We start from the raw sequence: 20186 nt of genomic DNA, 5'->3' as shown, positions 1-20186 counted from the left end.
TCAAAAACAATTTTTAAATATTAATGATACATGAGACAGCATCAGAGAACTGAGAAAAATGGCAGCAGAAAAATTACTTTCTACATGTAACATGCATAGATCTATTTGTAGTACAAGCTGTAACAGTAACATACTATCATCTATCAGGGTAGCAAATACATTTTTAAACAGTCTGTCCACTGCACCCAGATTTGCCACCCCTGGCCTCTCCTCCATCTTGGAACCCATCAGTCAAGAACTACTGGTACTCCTCTGGCTCCAGAAAGGAAACCCTGTGGGTAACCCTGCCAGGAATCTCAGAGTACATCATACCTCTTCCACCTGCCCACAGTCACTAGCTCTCTCTGCCCCTTCTACCAGCACCCCACACCAAACTGTGATGGAACCTAGTACTCCCTGATCCTCCAAAAAACAAAGACAAAGGATACAAGTTGGCAATGGGAAAATCAAGGTAGGGAGAAGAAGAAGAAATCGGTCTACTCATGGAATCGAGGTAACTTTTCCTGAGCCCCTTTCTAGTTTGAGATAGAAAGTGAAAGTGGTGCTCTTGTTCTGTTTTTCTAGTAAATTGCCAAGCCCCAGTTCTTATGTCTGGAGAACCAGCATCTTCAGGAGTACACATTCCCATGGGACCTGCCCCAACTGGCTGGGAGCCCATGAGGCTCGGCTGTTTTGTTCTCAGTCCCTTATAAGCACCAGCAACTGGAAAGAGACAGTGTGGATGTGATTTAGGACTTGGGTAAAAAACCTTCAGGTAAAAAAGAAACACCAAAGCTCAGCATCTCCTTTCCTCCCAGGTTAAGGCTGAACAATTCAACAGTTGTAGGATTTCTCTGAATGAACCAAGAGGTCTGGTCTTTCAGCTAAAATCCACTAGGGCTCTTAAGAGCATTTAAGGACTGTGCCCTGTCTCAAACAGTTCTGTACTAACACAGGTTAAAGGGAAAGGAGGAGATGTGGCCCAAAGTAATGACTGACTGACAAATGGACAGAAGGAAGGTAGGATCATGAGGAACAGGATATTTACATAGTTTCTAAATATCTCTCCACCAAATACTTACTACAGAAAGAATAACTTTATAGTGGAGACAATTCGCAAATACCACTGTAAGTCATCAACATGAACAATATCAGAAATAGAAAAATTCCTATGCCTCCTGATAAGATGTAATTGAAAAGAATACAGCATCACATTTGATATTTTGCCAGAGGTATAACCTAAACGTAATTCTGGAAAAAAAAAAAAATCAGAATTGAGGAATATTCTATAAAATAACAGCTGTACCCTCCAAAAGCATTAAGGTCATTAAAATCAAGAGTGGGAAACTGTTCTAAATTGATATAAATAAAAGTAACATAAGATTTTGAACATGCTCTTCTGCTATAATGGATATTAAGGTATTTAGTGAAACATAACATATGAATAAGAGATGATAGTAATGTATCAATGTTAATTTCATGATTCCTGGTAATTGATATTGTGGTAAGCTAGGAGAATATATTTGTTCATAGGAAATATGCACTAAATTATTTGGGGGCAATAAACATTGTTAATTTATTCCCATGCTCGAGGGGAGAAAGTCTTTGTACTGTATTTATAACCTTTCTTAATGTTTAAGATTGCTTCAAAAAATACTTTTAAAAAGCAGTTATGAGGGGCGCCTGGGTGGCTCAGTCGTTAAGCGTCTGCCTTCGGCTCAGGTCATGATCCCAGGGTCCTGGGATCGAGCCCCGCTTCAGGCTCCCTGCTCAGCGGGAAGCCTGCTTCTCCCTCTCCCCCTGCTTGTGTTCCCTCTCTTGCTGTGTCTCTGTCAAGTAAATAAAAATCTTTAAAAAATAAAAAAAATAATAAATAAAAAGCAGTTATGAGTGAGGAGGAATGGATTCCTTCTCATCATTATTCCTCTCTCTTATCTTGCCTCAGGCCTCAGCCCTGACCCAAAAGCTTCTACATTTACTGTCAATCCAAACAAACAGTTCAAAGAGGAAGGAGGCCTTCAGCTTCAGCTCCAAAGGGTTTGGCCAAGTTTATTACAACTTTTATATATATTTTAAATGGCATACCAATGCTAGCCAGGATATAGTGAAGCAAATATTCAGATACACACAGGCTTGACTTCTTAAACTTAGCTTTTGAAAAATAATTTCACAATCAGTACTATCAAAATCCTTAAAAATATTCACATCCTAGGGGCGCCTGGGAGGCTCAGTCGGTTCAGCATCTGACTCTTGATTTCGGCTCAGGTCATGATCTCAGGGTCATGGGATCAAGTCCCTGTGACAGGCTCCCTGCTCAGCAGGAAATCTGCTTCTCTCCCTCCCTCTGTCCCCGCTTATGCTCTCTTAAATAAATAAAATCTTTAAAAAAAAAAAGAATAAACTCCCAACAGATCTTGAATAAACTCCCAACAGATCTTGAATAGCCTACTCAGTCTTTTATGCCCATAGGAACCAGTTCAGTGTCTTATACACTGTACATGCTGATAGATGCACAGGACAGGAGGCGGCTTTGTAATTATACTTAAATAATTTTTACACCGATACAGTTAACATGCATTGGAGAAAGCAAAACCTAGAGGTCTGGTCCTATAGCCAGGCTATGGAAAAAAGAGTAACCAAAACTTAAAGATTGCAAAAGTAGGACTCGAGTTCAGAATTTTGCTAAGCCTACCATTTTAAATATTTCTCATAGGCTCCACAGATAGCATTTGTTGAGACAGTTACCTAAAGATTATACTAACAGGTGGGTGACATACAATCTAGCAGAGGAAGAAAGAAGATGCACACAGGAGATATAAGAAAATCTACATTCAGAAGCAAAAACTAACAGTGCAGATGAATGACGCTCTTAAATGCTGGGGGGACACAAAGACCAGAATCAGATGTTCACTGATGGACAATGAGTGAGCCAATCACTCACTCACACACATACACACACCTGCCTGACTATAAGAAATAACTTGGTACATGGCTGTATGATACCTCGGGAAGCTCAGCAGCATCGTCTAGTGCACTAAGCCCAGGAACAATATATTCTGGACCTTGCCTACTCTGACTTGCAAACTCTGGCTTGGGTTCCTCAGTTGCAAAATGAGAAAAATGATGGTCTCAGATGCCCATACCACAACCTTACAATCCAAAAAACTGTATAATCTCACTCATGCACTCATGCTGGTACAGCAGAAAAGTTAAACTTCCACACTAAATACAGTCCCAGAGTTGATCAGCCCTCCAGTATTCAGTCCTACCTCTACTACCACTACCATTATTACTAGTAATAATTATTAGTGATCATCACTAAAAATAATAGCTGTACCTATTATTTATGATGTGACAGGAATTTTATACATATTATTTCATTTAATGTGTTGGCAACCCTTTGAGGTTTTTATTATACCCCTTTTACAAAGATGTGGAATTTAAGGTTCGAAGTTTAATAATTTGTCCAAGGGCTAAAGTTTCAAACTTATGAAGTTAGGACTCATACTCTCTGTGTATTCACTATTTTTGTGCCTCTCAACACACAGTCAAGAAACATTTACCAAATATTTACTCTAGGAGAAGTACTGTCGTAAGAGCTGAGATTAAAAGCAGTACAGCATCTGCCCTCAAGGAACTCCTGATCTGCTAAAAGTAACAAAAATACCAACTAGGCAGCTTTGTTAAGGTGTTAGAAATACTATATGTAACACAGTGTTCCATAAATCTTTTAAAAAACAGTAAGGAATCGGCTATATGAATTTTCAAAGAAATTAAGAATGGAGCACGCACTAAAACATGCACAAATTTTTGCTAATGAATAAAGTATAAACACATATTTTGAACACTCTTAAAGGAGAAGTAAATTGGTATAATTTTATCCTTTTTGATTAAAGACTATATCTTTGATTTAAGAGAAAAGCAAAATGAAGCTTTTAGCAAAAAGAAGCACTTTTTATTAAGTTATATCACATTAATATGACAGCTACTAAAATGCGTTTTACCTATAATGGATCTGCAATACACTGCAGTAATATTTAACACCCAAATGCAATCTGGCCAGAAAAAAAAAAAAAATTCCACTGAAAGAATAGACATGTTATACCACATCTAGCAGCTAAGTGCTGACCTCTACTGGCCATTTTTAAAGTATCTTTTTATCATTTCCGCAACTGAACAATTTTTACATCATTTATTAACAACAAACTTATTTTGGTGATATAGGTCAATCTATATTTCCCACTAAGTTTTTAAATACTTAAACAGAACTTTTAAGCAGAAGATACTACTGCAGATGAAAAATCTTGGTATAAAAAAAATCCCAGATCTGAATCTGAGCTCTTAATTTGTTAGCTGACTTTGGGCAAGTAACCAAACGTCTCTGAATCTGTTTTCAAATCTATAAAATGACACAGAGCAGGATTAAATAAAGATTAGTCCTAAACATTGTTAGCCACTGTTAACCATCTGTAGTTGTATCTCCTTCTAAGAGAGATCTTTAGCACTTATTTCCCATAGACTTTTCACAAATAATCCATTTCAAAGAACTCAGGAGTCAAACATCAAAAACACGACCAATGCTGAATATGGTTTTTTTGTTAATGAAAATCTATTTCCAAAATCACTGGCTTTATCTGAGAAGGTGACTTTCTACAGTATTCATGGTTTTGAATTCATGGAAGAAAGAAAATCATTCTAAGAAGAAATGTAATTATTTAAATGCCATTATTGTATTTTTTTTTTTAAGGAGCTAAAAAAAAGTTTTATAAGAAAAAATTACTTAGATCTATCATTCAAATTTCTTTTCCACACATTTCTGGATCTCTTAATAAATTAGAAATCCTAAAATTCTGACATGGCTAGGATGATCTCCAAACTCCTAAATTGGTATCATCAGGACATATTATAGTTCTATATATAATTAACACAGTTGCCTTAAATATGCATGAGGAAACTTATATGATACAACTTTTTCATTACGTTAGGCCAATCTCCTACAATATGTTACAGGACTCAAAATCTTCCAGAATCCATTTTTCCACCATGGATAACATTCCAAGGCAACACATGTTGAAAAGTTGAAAAGTCAGTTCACAGCTTAACTTTACAACCAAAAAAAGCACTGTCACCTGCAAGGTTAATTCCTAAACTCATTTCAATTATTTTCCATTTTCAAGTGGTAAATACAACCCCAAAGTTTTGTGAAGATAGTGTTTTGGTTTTAGTCATTTTATTGCCATATTACCTTTTTCACTTTTTAATGTAAATTTATATTAACAACTCCGGAATAACATGATGTCACTGCAATCTGCCTTAAGACTTAACATTTCTGAAAGCTAAGAACACTGAGACATAAAAACAAGCAAATACATTCATTTGTTGAATCAGTGTCACATTTGTGGTTTCTATTTCATGCTAATCAGATCTGAGTAATGACAGAAATTCCTAACAATGGTTGACATTCTTCAATTATTTTCCTTAAACTTTACGTCCCTAGATGACTGATCACATTGCTAATCATGTATAATAATGACTTTCCGAGTCATTGGAGGAATTTGCTACAGATGATTAATTAACTTTACTATGGGATTACAAGTTAATTTACAAGGAATTTGTGAGGAATGTTTAGTGCCCTGAATTTGTCAGAGTGAAAGAAATGGGTTCTTAAAGAACCGCTCCTTAATTCACTTAGAATTACTCCACTATCTATTGTTCTTCCATGTATACTTGAATATATTTAATAACAAAAGAACAAAACTAATTTATTTAACTATTCCAAACTTACACTTAATTAACTATAAGGCCTATACCCAAAATTAAATTCTAAAGACTATTTTAAACTCTCCCCTTTGAAAAGTGTGATTCTCCTAAATTTGAGTTCATCAAGATCTAGCATTGATAGGCTGTTTCTGAATCTTATAATAGTCAGTTACACTGTTTGAAAACTTCTCAACTAAATAGAGATATGTATCATTTTTCCAAACTGTCTAATCTGCATTTAAGAGCACTGCCATTCATAAATCCCCTTTGTTTTTTTTTTTTTTTTAAAGATTTTATTTATTTATTAGAGAGCGAGCGAGAAACAGCATTAGAGGGGAGAAGGTCAGAGGGAGAAGCAGGCTCCTCGCTGAGCAGGGAGCCCGATGTGGGACTCGATCCCAGGGACTCTGGGATCATGACCTGAGCCGAAAGCAGTCGCTTAACCAACTGAGCCACCCAGGCGCCCATCCCTTTACTTTCATTTGCATAATTTTCATAGGCCCACCTCACTTAACGCAAATCTGTCTTTCCAAATGCAAAAGGGTTGAGGAAAAGTTTTTGTAGAAAAGTTTTAAGATGCTGGCTTTCTACAGGATAATCTCAGCTTGAACTTCTTGTCTATATGGAGCAAGTATCTATTATATGCAAATTTTATATTTTGAATCAAGGAACTAGAAAAAAAGAGTATTAATATTTCTTCAATTGCAGACAGCATCTGCATATCCAACATAGAAATTTTATTTTAAAAGTTCAGAAAGGCAAGAAAAACATAATAGACTCTATAAGAAAAAAGAATGAGTTGAAGTAGAAAAGGAATAATGAGTTTCAAACGCTCTACCTGAGCCAGAGTAAAATACTTTACACCTGGTAGCAGGGAAACAAAACAGTACAAGTTTTTGGCTTAAAAAAAAAAAATGTATTAAGTACCTGATCCACACAAACACACTCTGAGCGCACACACGGGTGCATGCAGACACAAGCCCAACCACCGCAGTGCACACTCTTTCACCACCCAGCATCCCTCTGCCCTTCTCAAGGGCACTTTCTTCTGGCTTCTACATGGGAGGGGCCAGGATTTTTCACCAGCTCAGCCCTAGTATTTCAGTCACTCTCAGCTCCGGAGGTAGAGCATTTGACCCAGACCCAACCAACCCCCAGCCTCAGTGAGCCCATCAGCCCAGTCAGAGTCAATCCTCAGCATTTTGTTTGAATGACTTGGAAAAGGCCCTCCCCTGTTTCCCATCATGCTTGACACTAAGGTGTAGAGGATGGAGCCATGGCCATCATTTTGACTCCACGAGGGAGGGTCTGAAGTTGCCAGGGGATACCAGGGGGGCCTAAAATGCAGCCTAAGTGGAAAGAAGAGAAACCACATCCTGATGATAGCATGAGAACTCCGGATCTAGCCATTTTTGAAGCCAGGACCTACCTCTGAAGTTTTCAGTTATAAAAAGCAAAACAATTCCCCTCTTTTATCCTTTAAGTCAGTTGGAATTCAGTTTGTTGTTATTGTTTTGTTATTTGCAATTGATAAATCAAGACCCTGACATCCTAGTGACGACATAATACCCAGCAATTCAACTGCTCAACTGCCCTGATCAGTCACACACCAGGTGTGTCCTTTTTCTTCCTGTTTGATTCATTGCTCACAGGATCTCAGTAATCCTATTAAGTGCATACAGTACATGATATATAATTTAATCAATGTAGATCTGATGTATCAAATACATTCCATATGTGCCATTTATAAAATTTGTTCATATATAATTTTTAAATCCGTAAAACAAGCTTATGAAGGAAGGTTATTATTATTATAGTTTATAGATAAAAACTGAAGGTCAGAAAAGTTGACTCGCAGCTAGTAAATGGTAAGGGCCAGGTCTTTTCATTATTCTTTTATGTTTTATATCCTTACTTTCATTATGTTTTTCTCATCACTTTATAGTTTTTACCTTGAAAAGTATCACTGAGTATAAATGCAAGCAAGACATAAAGCAGCACTAAATTCAATTAAGAAATGTAAGACTTAAAAAATAGTATAATCTTACCTAAATCAGTATCTTGAATTCCCATGTACAACTCAAGAAGATCATCAATCTTTTCAATTGCTTTTTTTTTGGTTTCAGAGGGCTTTATCAAAGAAAAGAGAAATAAGATACTATTTTTACATGAAATCTAATGTGAAGCCAGTTCATGGTTGTGTACATCAGCTTATTTGGATGGAAACAGATCTACAATGTGCTCTGTAACTCAATACAAATCAAGACAGTAAATACTTATTTTTGGTGTTAGTGTTAAGTGTATGGATTCAAAGAAGAAAAGCCAGAACAGAGTCTCCAAGTAGCTGGCAATAGTCTAGAAGGGGAGACAAAACTGTGAAAATAAGTAGCTATATAATAATGAGGAAAAATTTTTAAAGGATGTAAGAGGCATCACAGGCAAAGTAAATTTAAATCTCTTAAGATTCACAGAAGACTTGAGAAAGAAGGTGACTTAAAAACTGTTTTCAAAGATACACTGGTGGAAAATAAGCAGGAGAGAGCACTGCAAATAGAAGTATGCAACAGGGGTGCCTCGCTGGCTCAGTCGGTGGAGCATAGGACTCTTAATCTCAGGGTTGTGAGTTCAAGCCCCACACTGGGTGTAGAGATTATTTAAAAATAAAATCTTTAAAAAGAAAAAAAAAAAAAAAGCATTGCAGTTGACACGCTACCTCTATGTGAGGTCACAGAGTCTGATAAAGAGTATAGCCAGACAGGACTAGATCTTAAAGGGTCCTGTGTGCCATGAAAAGGGCTTTAGCCTTCCTCTTGCAGATGAAGGGTCTCCAAACCTTTTACTGGTTCACACCAAAGTGAGCCAAACATTTCTGAACACATACTATTTTTTAATTTTATTGTATTGTTGAAATAACTTTATAGGCCCAAGATGGAGCTGTGCTGTCCAAGGTGTCATCTTATCTAACTTTCTTGGCCCTATAAATAATCTGCTTAATCAGAAACACTGATTCTGATTCTGGGGCGCCTGGGTGGCTCAGTTGGTTAAGCGACTGCCTTCGGCTCAGGTCATGATCCTGGAGTCCCGGGATCGAGTCCCGCATCCAGCTCCCTGTTGGGCGGGGAGCCTGCTTCTCCCTCTGACCCTCCCCCTTCTCATGCTCTCTCTGTCCTTCTCACTCTCAAATAAATAAAATCTTTAAAAAAAAAAAAAAGAAACACAGTATAATCCAGTCAGCCAATCTCCAAACACAAGCCAACTCTGGGACTTCTCACCCCAAACAAGACTATGTGGCCCCAGCCAGTCAAATATTTTCTATTTTTCTCTTACTTGTTCTTTAATCTTTATCCTATCAAAGCTTCTTGCCTTCTACCCCATTTTGCAATTCTCTGAAAGGAGACTGTCCACATCATGAATAAAGTTTGCTTGTATCATGTAAATTACCTTCTTTAATGATTCTTTTTAATTTTAGTAACATTTTATTGTATTTTATTTTTTAAAGTAAGCTCTATGCCCATGGAGCTCGAACTCACAACCCCGAGATGAAGTGTTGCATGCTCTACCAACTGAGCCAGCCAGTCACCTTCTCTTTAATCATTTTTTAACAGTATGTGTCTTTCATAAATTATACACATTACTATATTAATATATTGTATACATTATAAAAATACACAAAAAATAAAAATGTTGTAAGGATGAAATGAAATGATCATTTTGTTATTGTTAAGATTTTATTTATTTGAAAGAGAGACAGTGCAAGCAGAGGGGCTGAGGGGGAGCTAAAGGGACAAGCAGACTCCTCACTGAGCATGGAGCTCAACGAAGGGCTCGATCTCACAACCCTGAGATCATGACTAGAGCTGAAATCAAGAGTCAGATGCTCAACTGAAAGAGCCATCCAGGTGCCCCAACAACTATTTTTAAGTAATTTTTGTGTATTAATGGTACCAAAATATTTTGTTCTTCCTAAAACTATTAAAGGTTTATGTGAAAAGCATGGTTGGATGCATTTTATTATTCTTTGAAAATCTTGGTTTAATGTTGACAAAGTCTGGTTCTACATTCAGTTTATTTTAATACTTGGTTTTAAATAGCTTCTTAGCTGAAAAAGAAATTACCCAAAGATGTGAAATAATCAACTACCGGCGCAAATGTAGAATTCAAGATTATTTTGTAAGAAATTCATAGTACTTTTAATACTGTTATAAATATATGTTGCTTTGTGTTCTCCAAACTTATTAGAAATATGCATTTTATTACAAATGTCGATTTTTATTTCCTTGAGGATATTACAACTTTCTCATATTTTTATTTATATGAACTAAGCCTTAAAAACAATAACGATATACCACTCTTGCCTTCCTTACAGTATATTTTGGATGTGCTGTGTAAAGCAACAGGCTATGCTAAGAAACTTGGATGTCCACCTTTGTATCAACCAGCCATATTGTAAGTTTTCATAACAAATACCGGTACTTCCCATACACAATCAGACGTCAATATATTACCATTTTACCTCCTAAATAGCTCTTGAACTCATCATCTCTTCTCCACTCACATTCTGATTGCCTGGGCTCAGCTCTCATTTTTTTTGGTATTTGCAGAAGTTTTCTAATTTTTCTCCCTGCCTGCAAACTTCACCCCCTCAAATTTACCCTGCTCAACAATCCATCCACTAGAACCAAGGGATTTTCTAAAATGTAAAACTGACCATGTTGCTCTCCTCACAATTCTTAAATGGCTCCATTTCCACAGACCTTTCACATTCTGACCCAGGCCTCCTCACGCCCCCACCAGGTCCCTCCAGCACTCCACACCCCAATCCCATGGACACTCACAAGGTCCCCCAAGCCCATCATTATTTCAGGGCTAGAACATTCTTCTCCCCATCTTTAACCAACTCAATCATTTCTTCAGGATGGAAATTCCGCCCTACCCCACCCCCTGCCACTTTTCTCTCTCTTCCCATCCCTGACAGCAGCTGATCAGCCCTCTGTGACATTAAATCTATTCCCCAGTTTTCAATAGCTTCTTTCAACAACTCCCTCCCCTTAAAGGAGAAACAAGGTCTTTATTCATCTTTGTATCACCAGCACCTGGACTGTAAAGCCTGTCTCAAGAAACACATACTGAATAATTTATAAGGTATGCAGGTGGAATTTTCCCACAGTTTTCAGAATTTGTGCTAGGTTAGAAGGCGGTGACTTGTTTCAGATCTATAAATTCTTTAGATGATAAGACATTTGCACCAAATTAATATGAGTACCAAACTAAAATTTTTCCTTTTATTACGGGCTTCTTTCAATTACCCTATTTAATGAAACACGCTATGCAAATAGGAATGGAGTTTTAGATGTTTATCTTCAAATGAATCTTTCCTACCTCCCCAGATAGATCTTCAGCTGCTCTTTTTCATCCCAGCACCTTATACATAGCAGGTGCTCAACACATATCAATTATGTTAACTTTTCAATGACCCTCCTCCTGAAGTGACATGGAGTTTTCCCACTACCTCTGCCTCCTTTGTAAGCGGTTTTAAGATCTGTCCTTTGTTCCTCCCGGCCTGGACTGGAAAGCGATGGGCATTCTCCTGGCTCCCCCTGCAAGCTCCTCCTCACTGTTCTTCCATTCTCTTCCAGATTCCTTTCTTCTACTCAGGTTTGCTCATTCATGCAATAAACACTTACTGGCCCACAGCAATATGCCTAAGAGTGTGCAGGACACTGGGAAAGTAGAGACTCAGAATGGCCAGATGTCACTGCCCTGAGTTTTTCACATACCTCATCATATCTCATTTGCAGAATGCTTCTGGCCCTCCCGGGTCTCTTCCTTGCATTTGCCTCCACATCAATCCTTTCATTCACTACCCAGTACCCAGGCACCCAACTCAGAGTCTTCCTCTGGATTCCCCCCTCCAACTGACAACATTCTGGGTGACTCAAACATTCAAAAGCACAACCTTGGCCTCACGGTTCCTTGAGTGTCTGCTCCAACAAACCACCCCCATGATTGACCCTGGAAGTCGTCACCCAACAAGTTCTGGGATCCCACTCTGTGAAAATGGCCTCCTCCCTGTTCACCGGTCTCACTCTTCTGCTCTTCAAAAACATGGGGAATCCTAGGACGACATGAACACACAACTAGCCGGATCTGGCACTTGTACCCTCTCCCATGCAGGAACTCCCCAGCCTCAGGATCTCCCCAGCCTCAGACGCACGCCTGATCCTCCCCCCCCGCCCCCCAGCTGCCTATAGGACAACTTCATCACCGCTGTCTTCACTGGGTGAGCAGACCACCGCTTGCCACCTGGAGTCCTTAACCTGTCTCCCTTAACCCCTACTGTTCTCTCCTTCCACCTTTCGTCCCTCCATTTCTCTCTCCCCCTTTTGGTGTTTTTCACTCAAAAACTGACCGAGTCAATCAGCAAAACCCTACCCTTCTCAAGTTTAAATGCATCATTTATTAATTAATTCAGCAAAGATGTGAACTCCTTTGATGTGCCAGGTCCTGTTCTAGGCGCTGGGGTGACATGTGAACAAGACATGTGAGCAAAGGAACTAAACAGATAGACAAGAAACAAAGATACAATGTGTCCTATTGTGCTTAATGCTTTAAAGAAAATTAAGGGCAAGCAAGATTGGGCAGGGGGAGGGGTGGCAGGAATTGCTTGTTATGCAAGATACTCAAAGGCCTTTTAGATAAGGTGATATGTGGACAGAAACATGAAGAAGTCAGTAGAGCCATGCCCCTAAATGGGCAAGGCATTCAGGCAGAGGGAACAGCAGTACAGAGATCCTGAGTTGTGATGCATCTGGAGTATTTGGGGACAGCAAGGAGGCCCATGTGGCTGAAGCAGTGAGAGCCAAGAGGAGAGTGGTGGGAAATGAGATCAGAGAAGAAATGCAGAGTCAGATCATGTTGGTCACTCTGAGGACTTTAGCTTTTATCCTGAGTGGCATGGGAAACCACTGGAGTGTTTGGAACAGAAAAGCAACCACTTGTGTTTTTAATTCTGGCTGTTGTGCTGAGCACAGTGGGAAAGAGAGAGGGCAAGGGTGAACACAGGAAGACTGAATACAGGTGACTGCAATATTCAGGACAAGATGTAGGTGCCTTGGGCCAGAGTGATGAGGGCAGACGTAGTGAGAAGTTGCTGGATTCTGGTCTATTCTGGAGGTAGATCCACAAGGGTTTGCTAATGGAAGGGACATGGAACATGAAAGAGAAGAGTCAAAGAAGACTACAAAAGGTTTTACCTGAGGAGACTGGAGTTCATGAATATAATCTTTCATTATCAAAACCTTAAGTATGCCTGCTACTACAGGTGGTCCTGAGACTTTCTCTTGGCTCTCAGGGAACTTTGGTTAAGTTTTTGAGCCAGTCCAGATATCCACAGATTCTAGCAAATGTTGTCTGCAGATAGCTGAAGATGGCTATAGATCACAATTTCTTCTCTTGTACTTATTTTCTACATTTCCTTCTTAAATGCTTTCAATAATTTCCATATTGTTTAAGTGGGCAATGAATTAAAGTCCATGCTTTAGAGTATATGGTATTTTGTTTAACTTTGGAAACTTTTATTTCCAGCTCTAACAAACATGAACATCCACACATTTCCAAGCAGAATGGGAATTAAATAAACATAACCTACCATGTCTTCCATGGTGGCAGGACCCTTTGATCTCAGGCGAAGTGTCTCTCTTCCAGTACTAATTTTTTCTGATGACTTTCCAGCTTTTGACCTTGGCTCTACTTCTATAAACATACAATGGAGGGAGAAAGGTGTGTATACTCAGAATTTCAACAGACTGCTATAAAAGCAAATGTAATTTCTATCATAAAACTATATACACAATTAGAGATCTGATAGAAGATATGCCTTCTTATAGAATTTCCTAAACAAAATAAATTCACCTGCCATCATTATTCTTATACTCTACATACAGTCTGGCTACAAAAAAGAAAAGGGAACTATTTGAAGTGTGCAGTTAGGAAAGACTGGAAGTTATAAGGAATAAAAAATAAAAGTTAGCTTTATTATAAGATTAATGGGGTATAAGTAACAGGAGAGCAGGGGCAGAAGTTCAGCCAGATTTCATTAAGGTCACAAAGAAGGAAAAGTCAAGTCTTGATAGAAGACAGGGATGGAGGTGCTACTGTTTGAGTACCTACCTTCGGCATGATGCTCTATATACAAAATCCCATTTAATACTCATATCAACCCATGAGACAAGTTACAGCCCTCCTTTTACAGAAAAGGAAATGGAACTCAGTAAGGAGCAGAGCTGGGATTCGAATCCAGGTCTTGTGACCCTTCGAAGTCTGTATGCTTTCCCCAGTGACACTCCAACACCGCCCCTCTTGCAACCACAGGGGATATATTGAGAGGTGCCATACTGAGAGAAGCAGGATTCTACAGAGGCTAGGAACAAGTTAGGAAGGAATTCCCCTCAGAAGGCAGGCAAAAGAACAAGAAGCAAAAACTCCATGGAAAACTACTGCTTTCCTTAGGCCTGTTGTGTTTTTTGTTTTTCCTATGCACCAAGAGTCACCCCCTTCCCCAAGACCAAGTAGTAACATAAATGAGTGAAAGGGCAGGGTGGGGCCTGAGGATAACTCCAAGGTCCATGCCCTCTCTAGGCCACTCCAGTAACTTACTGACCTGTGGAGATATAGGCCCCGTGTAACTGGAGCGACTTGTATGCAAAGAAACTGGATACTCAGAATTCTCTGTGAATCTTCTCGTTTTTAAGTTTTGTCAAGTAAGTCGAACTTTTAAAAACAACATATTGGCAAAAGTAAAAGATCTGTGGATCCGATTCTAGTCACAGGCTACCAATTTATAACTTTGCAAATATCCCCCAAGTACTTCCGCCTGAGGACTCTATGTGGCAGCAGTTTGGGACAGGGACAGAAACAGGGGCAGGGAGAGGCCATACCAAGAACTGGAAATAACAGAGCTCCAATGAGGAACCACGGGACAGGCTGGTAATATGCAAGCAGGTAGTGATGTCTGTACACAGCTCTCAAGACAGACATCAAGTGCATGGCAGAAATGCATTCTAACTAACTTAGAACCTAGAATAATTCCTGCCTTCAGCAAGTACTGTTCTGCTACTGGGAATCTACTCCAAAGTGATGAAGGATTTTACATATTAATTTTAACCTGCATTTGGGGACACAATCACCAAAACATAAAAGAAGTCGTCTTCTGAGAATGAAATTATTAAAAATTATCATGCAATAAAGAGACCAGTTCTCTCAAGCAAAAACCTATAAATGGTGGCTGATTATGCTAATGCTAATCATGGTGACCAGATTCTCCAGAGACTAGAGCATTATTGGCAAGTCTAGAGCATTTGCCCTGCCAGTCATACTAAGCCCTGAGGGAAGAATGAGTTAATGGAAGCAAGATGTTCAGCATAGTGTTTCCAAAAGAATGCCCAAAGAAAAAGACGAGGTCAGTCTGTCATCAGCACTGCCCAGCAACACATCCCCGGCTCTGAGTCACATATAGACCTAAAGTGCTCAGGACAGTCTCAGCTTGGGGCACCTGGGTGGCTCAATGGGTTAAGTGTCTGCCTTTGGCTCAGGTCAAGATCCCAGGGTCCTGGGATCGAGCCCCACATCAGGCTCCCTGCTCAGTGGAGAGCCTGCTTCTTCCTCCTCCTGCTCTTGCATGTGCGCACACTCACACTTTTTCTCAAATAAAATCTTAGAAAAAAAAAAAAAAGGCAGTCTCAGCTTGATGATACTAACCTTCAAGATAAACCACCTAACACCCCCCACCACTCCCTATACCACACACACCCCACCACTGTGACTTCACCAAGCAACCTATTCAGTATAATCTGTCTTCCCATATAAATTTCCTACATGGCGGAAAATGAACTGCTCAGCTAACACCTGTGTTTTGGTCTCCCACTACATAAACATTTCTAATTGTAAAGTACTACACTAGCATTCTGACTTAACAAGTCTCTTGGAAGTTTAGTAAGCATGATATAACCCTGGAAATTTGAACAACTCTGGGAATAGTGAGAAAATAAAAGGTTTCTGAGATTTACAAAGCTAAGGACCCAGCCTCTGGAATGTGGGAACTTTATCAAGGGACTGTCATCAATGCTGGAGAAGTCAGCCAACCTCCCTAGATGATGTCTCTATCTTACCTTGCTCTTACTTGAAACACCAGTAGTTAGAAGGGAAATGTAGAATGAAAGATTTTTTTAAAAGCAATTGTAGGTTCACAGCAAAACTGAAAGACAGATTTCCCATATACCTTCTGCCCCCACATATGTACAGCCTCCCCCATCAACACCATTCACCACAACAGTGGTACGTTTGTTACAATCAACAGACCTACACTGACACATCATTACCTAAAGTCCACCGTTTACATTAGGCTTCACTCTTGGTGTTGTACATTCTATGGGTTTGGAAAATTTCACAACATAGATCCACCATGACAGCAGCATTCACAGTAGTTTCATGTCCTAAAAATCCTATCTGCTCTGCCTATTCACCCCAGATATTTTTTTCAGTCATTATTTGTCAAACCGTCCTTCTCCATGAGAGTGGTTATCTCAAAACCAACCACTCGGTGGCACCAAAAGTTAAAATTTAAGTTCTGGCTTGGCCCAGTCTCCAGAAAGGCCAACTTCACAGCTGAGGAAACAGAAGCCATGTTCCTCTATGATCCTATGATTCAGGGACATAAATCAACCAGTTTACACATGAAAACAGGCAGGATGGTCCTGTTCACCCAGAGCGGCGGGGGAGGGGACAAGTTGGGTACTTCCAAGCTGAATGTTTTGAAGGTTGTGAATGTTTCTTGTCTGGCCTACTTTTGGGGTGCTGGCCTCAGCATGTCTAACCAAACAAGCCAAGTCCTAAATCAGTCCCTTCACTTCCCATGAACAAGTTTACCTGAGGCCGTTCTTGGGGCTGAGTGAGGAGAGGGATGTGGTTCATACAGCAGACACTAGTAAGCAGCCTGCTGCTAGCTAGATTCACTAGATTCAGGGCTCCTCACTCGGATGAAGCATACAGACTACCCGCCTGCTGGTCACATAGGGCACAGAACACTCACGGCTTGTGGGCACACGGCTGCTCCCACAGTTGAGGTGGATGGCACCAAGAAGCAGTCACATTCGTTCCCAAGTCCCTTTCGTGGTGATTGTATCTGTTATTCTAATTATGTAATTTAATTTAAAAGTACATGCCCTGATGAAGTAAGTGTGAACCAAGGAGTTGTTATTGCTAGGAAAAGTAGGTTAACTGCTTTAGAAAGATTCCATGAGGCTAAGATTAAAAAAAAAAAAAAAAAATTAGGTGTGGGCAAGACAACACTAGATTAGGAAAAATATCTTTAAACGTTCAGCATTTCACATATCTAGTTTTTAGAAAATGAAACAGAACCCGTAGGCATGCATTAAGGTTATAATTATATAAGACTTCACAGAACTCCAATTTGTGTCCTCCATGCAAAGAATGGGGTTTTTACATTAAAAAAAAAAAAAAAACAAGAATATATAGTTTTTTGGGTTTTTTTTTTTTAAGATTTTACTTATTTATCTGACAGAGAGAGAGACACAGTGAGAAAGGGAACACAAGCAGGGGGAGTGGGAGAGGGAGAAGCAGGCTCCCCACAGAGCAGGGAGCCCGATGCAGGGCTCGATCCCAGGACCCTAGGATCATGACCTGAGCCAAAGGCAGACGCTTAACGACTGAGTCACCCAGGCGCCCCAAGAATATATAGGTTTTAAAATAAGATGTTCATACACATTTGTATCATTCTTTCTAATACTCCATTTTAAGTGGTATTTTCAAGGTAAGTGGAGAAAATGAGAAGCAGAGAAAAGGTCTATCGCCAGTCCCACCCTGACCTCTAGAGAAATAAGAGGGGCTGACAAACTAAAGTCCCATTTTCAGAAGGCACACATACAACATGGTGTAGATCCCCCAACTGACACAGGGTGACACAGTGGGGAAAACTTCTGCCCAGAACGAGGTCTGTTCTGGTCCCATGAGGGCCCTAGTTGGGTATGGGTAGAGTATGGATCATCACTTTCATAAGCAGGGGCAGAGCCAGGATTTTAACAGGAGGTGAGTACAGATGGACACAGCTACATCCAACACTTGCTCAGGGAACAAGATGGACTTCAGAATAAGAAAACCTGAGTTTAAAACCCAGCTCTTCTGTTTACAAACTGTGAGAACGTGAATAAGCCCTTATCTGGAAAATGAGATAAACACCTAAATATGGTGTTGTTTTAAACATTCGCATGGCTAATGTATAAAATGTGCTCAGCCCGGTGGCCTGGCTCGTATTATAGAATGCTTCTTCTGGTACATTTCAATCTAGAGAGGGAAATCTGCTCTTCCCGAACTCCCTCCCCATCAGAAATATTTGCATTGGTTTCCTAAGAGGGTTCAGAAAATTGTCACTTCAAATACAGAGGTCTCTTTTTTATTCTATTTCTTTTCCATAAAACTATGATTTCCACCCCCCACACACAATTTACAGGCGGGTGGATACTAGTTCCATAAAACTATGATTTCCCCCCCTCTTCAATTTACAGGAGGGTGGAAACAACACATGACCCTCCCATTCTCCAAAGTGGCTGAGTTTAAACTCATTTAAACTCATTCTCCAAAGTGTCTGAGTTTAAACCCAACCCCTCAGGGGGGGCACTCAGTAATGAAGGTCCTCCAGCGTCCATCCCATTGGTTGTCTTCTCAGTATCCACCAGTTACCTGAGGATCACTGTGGTTCAGGGGAAGCTGACTGCTCCCAGCTTCAGGGATGGAAAACCTAATGGATTCCCTTCATCACAAATGACTATTTCAGAGGTGGGCATGTGACCAAAGTCAGTTAAGTCAGAATGAACCCGAGAATTTTTGCTAGAAATTCTGAGACAAGGATACTCTCCTTTTCTGTTCTACATGAATAAGGAATCACAGAGTCCCAACAGTTGCTGACCACCATCTTGGGACACAGTGTCGAGCTAACCTTAAGATGATATATGAATAATGACACTGATACCTCAGGCAGCAGCACAGAAAGAGCAAGAAACTGGGTCCTGATCACATTATCCAGGCCCTACACAGAGTTTGGCTAATGCCAGCATCACTCATGGAGTTGATTTATAAGATTCTCTTTTTTGCCGCAAGCCAGTCTGGTAAGGTTTTCCACGGTCTCCAACTAAAAGACATCTCACAATACAGAATTCTAAGCAGTGAGGCAATTTCTAAACAGGCCTTGCAATGCTTGGACATACACAAATGGAACTGTCTAGAAACAGCTCAAGTGCTCCCTACCCTACTTCCAAACCCCAACACACATGCACACACTTCTCAGCACAGCTGACCTAAAATCTAGTTTGTGCCCCAGAATCTAAAATTTTAACTGTACATTCCTCTTTTCCATGTGTCCTTCCTCTCATCAACATTTATCAGACTCCTTTAGAATAGCCTATGAGGTTTTGTTGTTTCTTTTTTTTTTTTTTTTTTTTAAAGATTTATTCATTTGAGAGAGCAAGAATGAGAGATAGTACATGAGAGGGGGGAGGGTCAGAGGGAGAAGCAGGCTCCTCGCCGAGCAGGGAGCCCGATGCGGGACTCGATCCCGGGACTCCAGGATCATGACCTGAGCTGAAGGCAGTCGCTTAACCAACTGAGCCACCCAGGCGCCCCTTGTTTTGTTTCTTAATTCAGCTGGTAGGATGCTGGGGCAGATAAAAAGAACGAAATGGATGCTACATGCACAAGGCATCAGTTGTCCACTGGATCAAAAGGGCTGGCAAATGTGAACCAACCCCATAAAACACACACACACTTGCTCTTAACTGTTCCTCTGATGAGACTGAACAGTGCATGACATTTATGGGAAATGGAATAACCGTGACCCAAATCTTGTTCTTTAGTTAGGAGGTCATTTAAGAAAAACTCAGCCCTGTTTTTAACACTCCTTGAAATTACAGGCAAAAGTTAATGTGTACCTCTGGGAAGAGGGTTTTTAGCTTTAATCCAGAGGGGACTGTGTTACAAAAAAGATTATAAACCTCTGGACTCCAATATGATGGCAAAAAACTTAAAGGCTGGCTAAAATGCATTTACCCTTTTAAACTTATTCTATTCCACAGTATGATTTTATCATAAGAATTCAAAAAATCAGGAGTTATTATTCACTTTTATTATTGGTTTACTACATATTTTTCCACCAGCCTTCAATAAAAAGTATGAAAAGTAGTTACAAAGACAATCTTAACAATTTAAAGAACTGATACAATGGAATATTCTACCACATTTCTAACACAGAACCATTTATAATATTAAAGAAAACTGTTTAAATTGAGAATAATCAGGGGCACCTGGGTGACTCCGTTGGTTAAGCACCTGGCTTCAGTTCAGGTTATGATCCCAGGGTCCTGGGATTGAGCCCCATATCC

At 39.8% G+C, this 20186-nt stretch overlaps 1 protein-coding gene across 4 annotated transcripts in view; it reads right to left on the bottom strand.

Annotated features, from left to right (window-relative positions):
- GIPC2 (GIPC PDZ domain containing family member 2) overlaps window positions 1-20186 on the bottom strand; it is a 305601-nt gene that overhangs the window by 233894 nt on the left and 51521 nt on the right. For 3 of the 4 annotated variants that reach the window (XM_081817037.1, XM_081817038.1, XM_006732482.3), the window contains exons 4-5: window positions 13388-13491; window positions 7788-7869 (exon numbers count right to left, since the gene is read on the bottom strand). In XM_081817037.1, coding sequence (XP_081673163.1) covers window positions 7788-7869; window positions 13388-13491 — 186 coding nt within the window. The remainder of the gene's footprint in view (window positions 1-7787; window positions 7870-13387; window positions 13492-20186) is intronic. The other variant, XM_031027188.2, reaches the window with a different exon arrangement.

Source organism: Leptonychotes weddellii, chromosome 4 (genome assembly GCF_054177405.1).
Source record: "Leptonychotes weddellii isolate Sample4059 chromosome 4, ASM5417740v2, whole genome shotgun sequence".
NCBI lineage: Eukaryota > Metazoa > Chordata > Mammalia > Carnivora > Phocidae > Leptonychotes > Leptonychotes weddellii.
The sequence above is the reverse complement of the archived record's forward strand: the minus strand, read 5'-3'. Positions and strand labels throughout refer to the sequence as shown.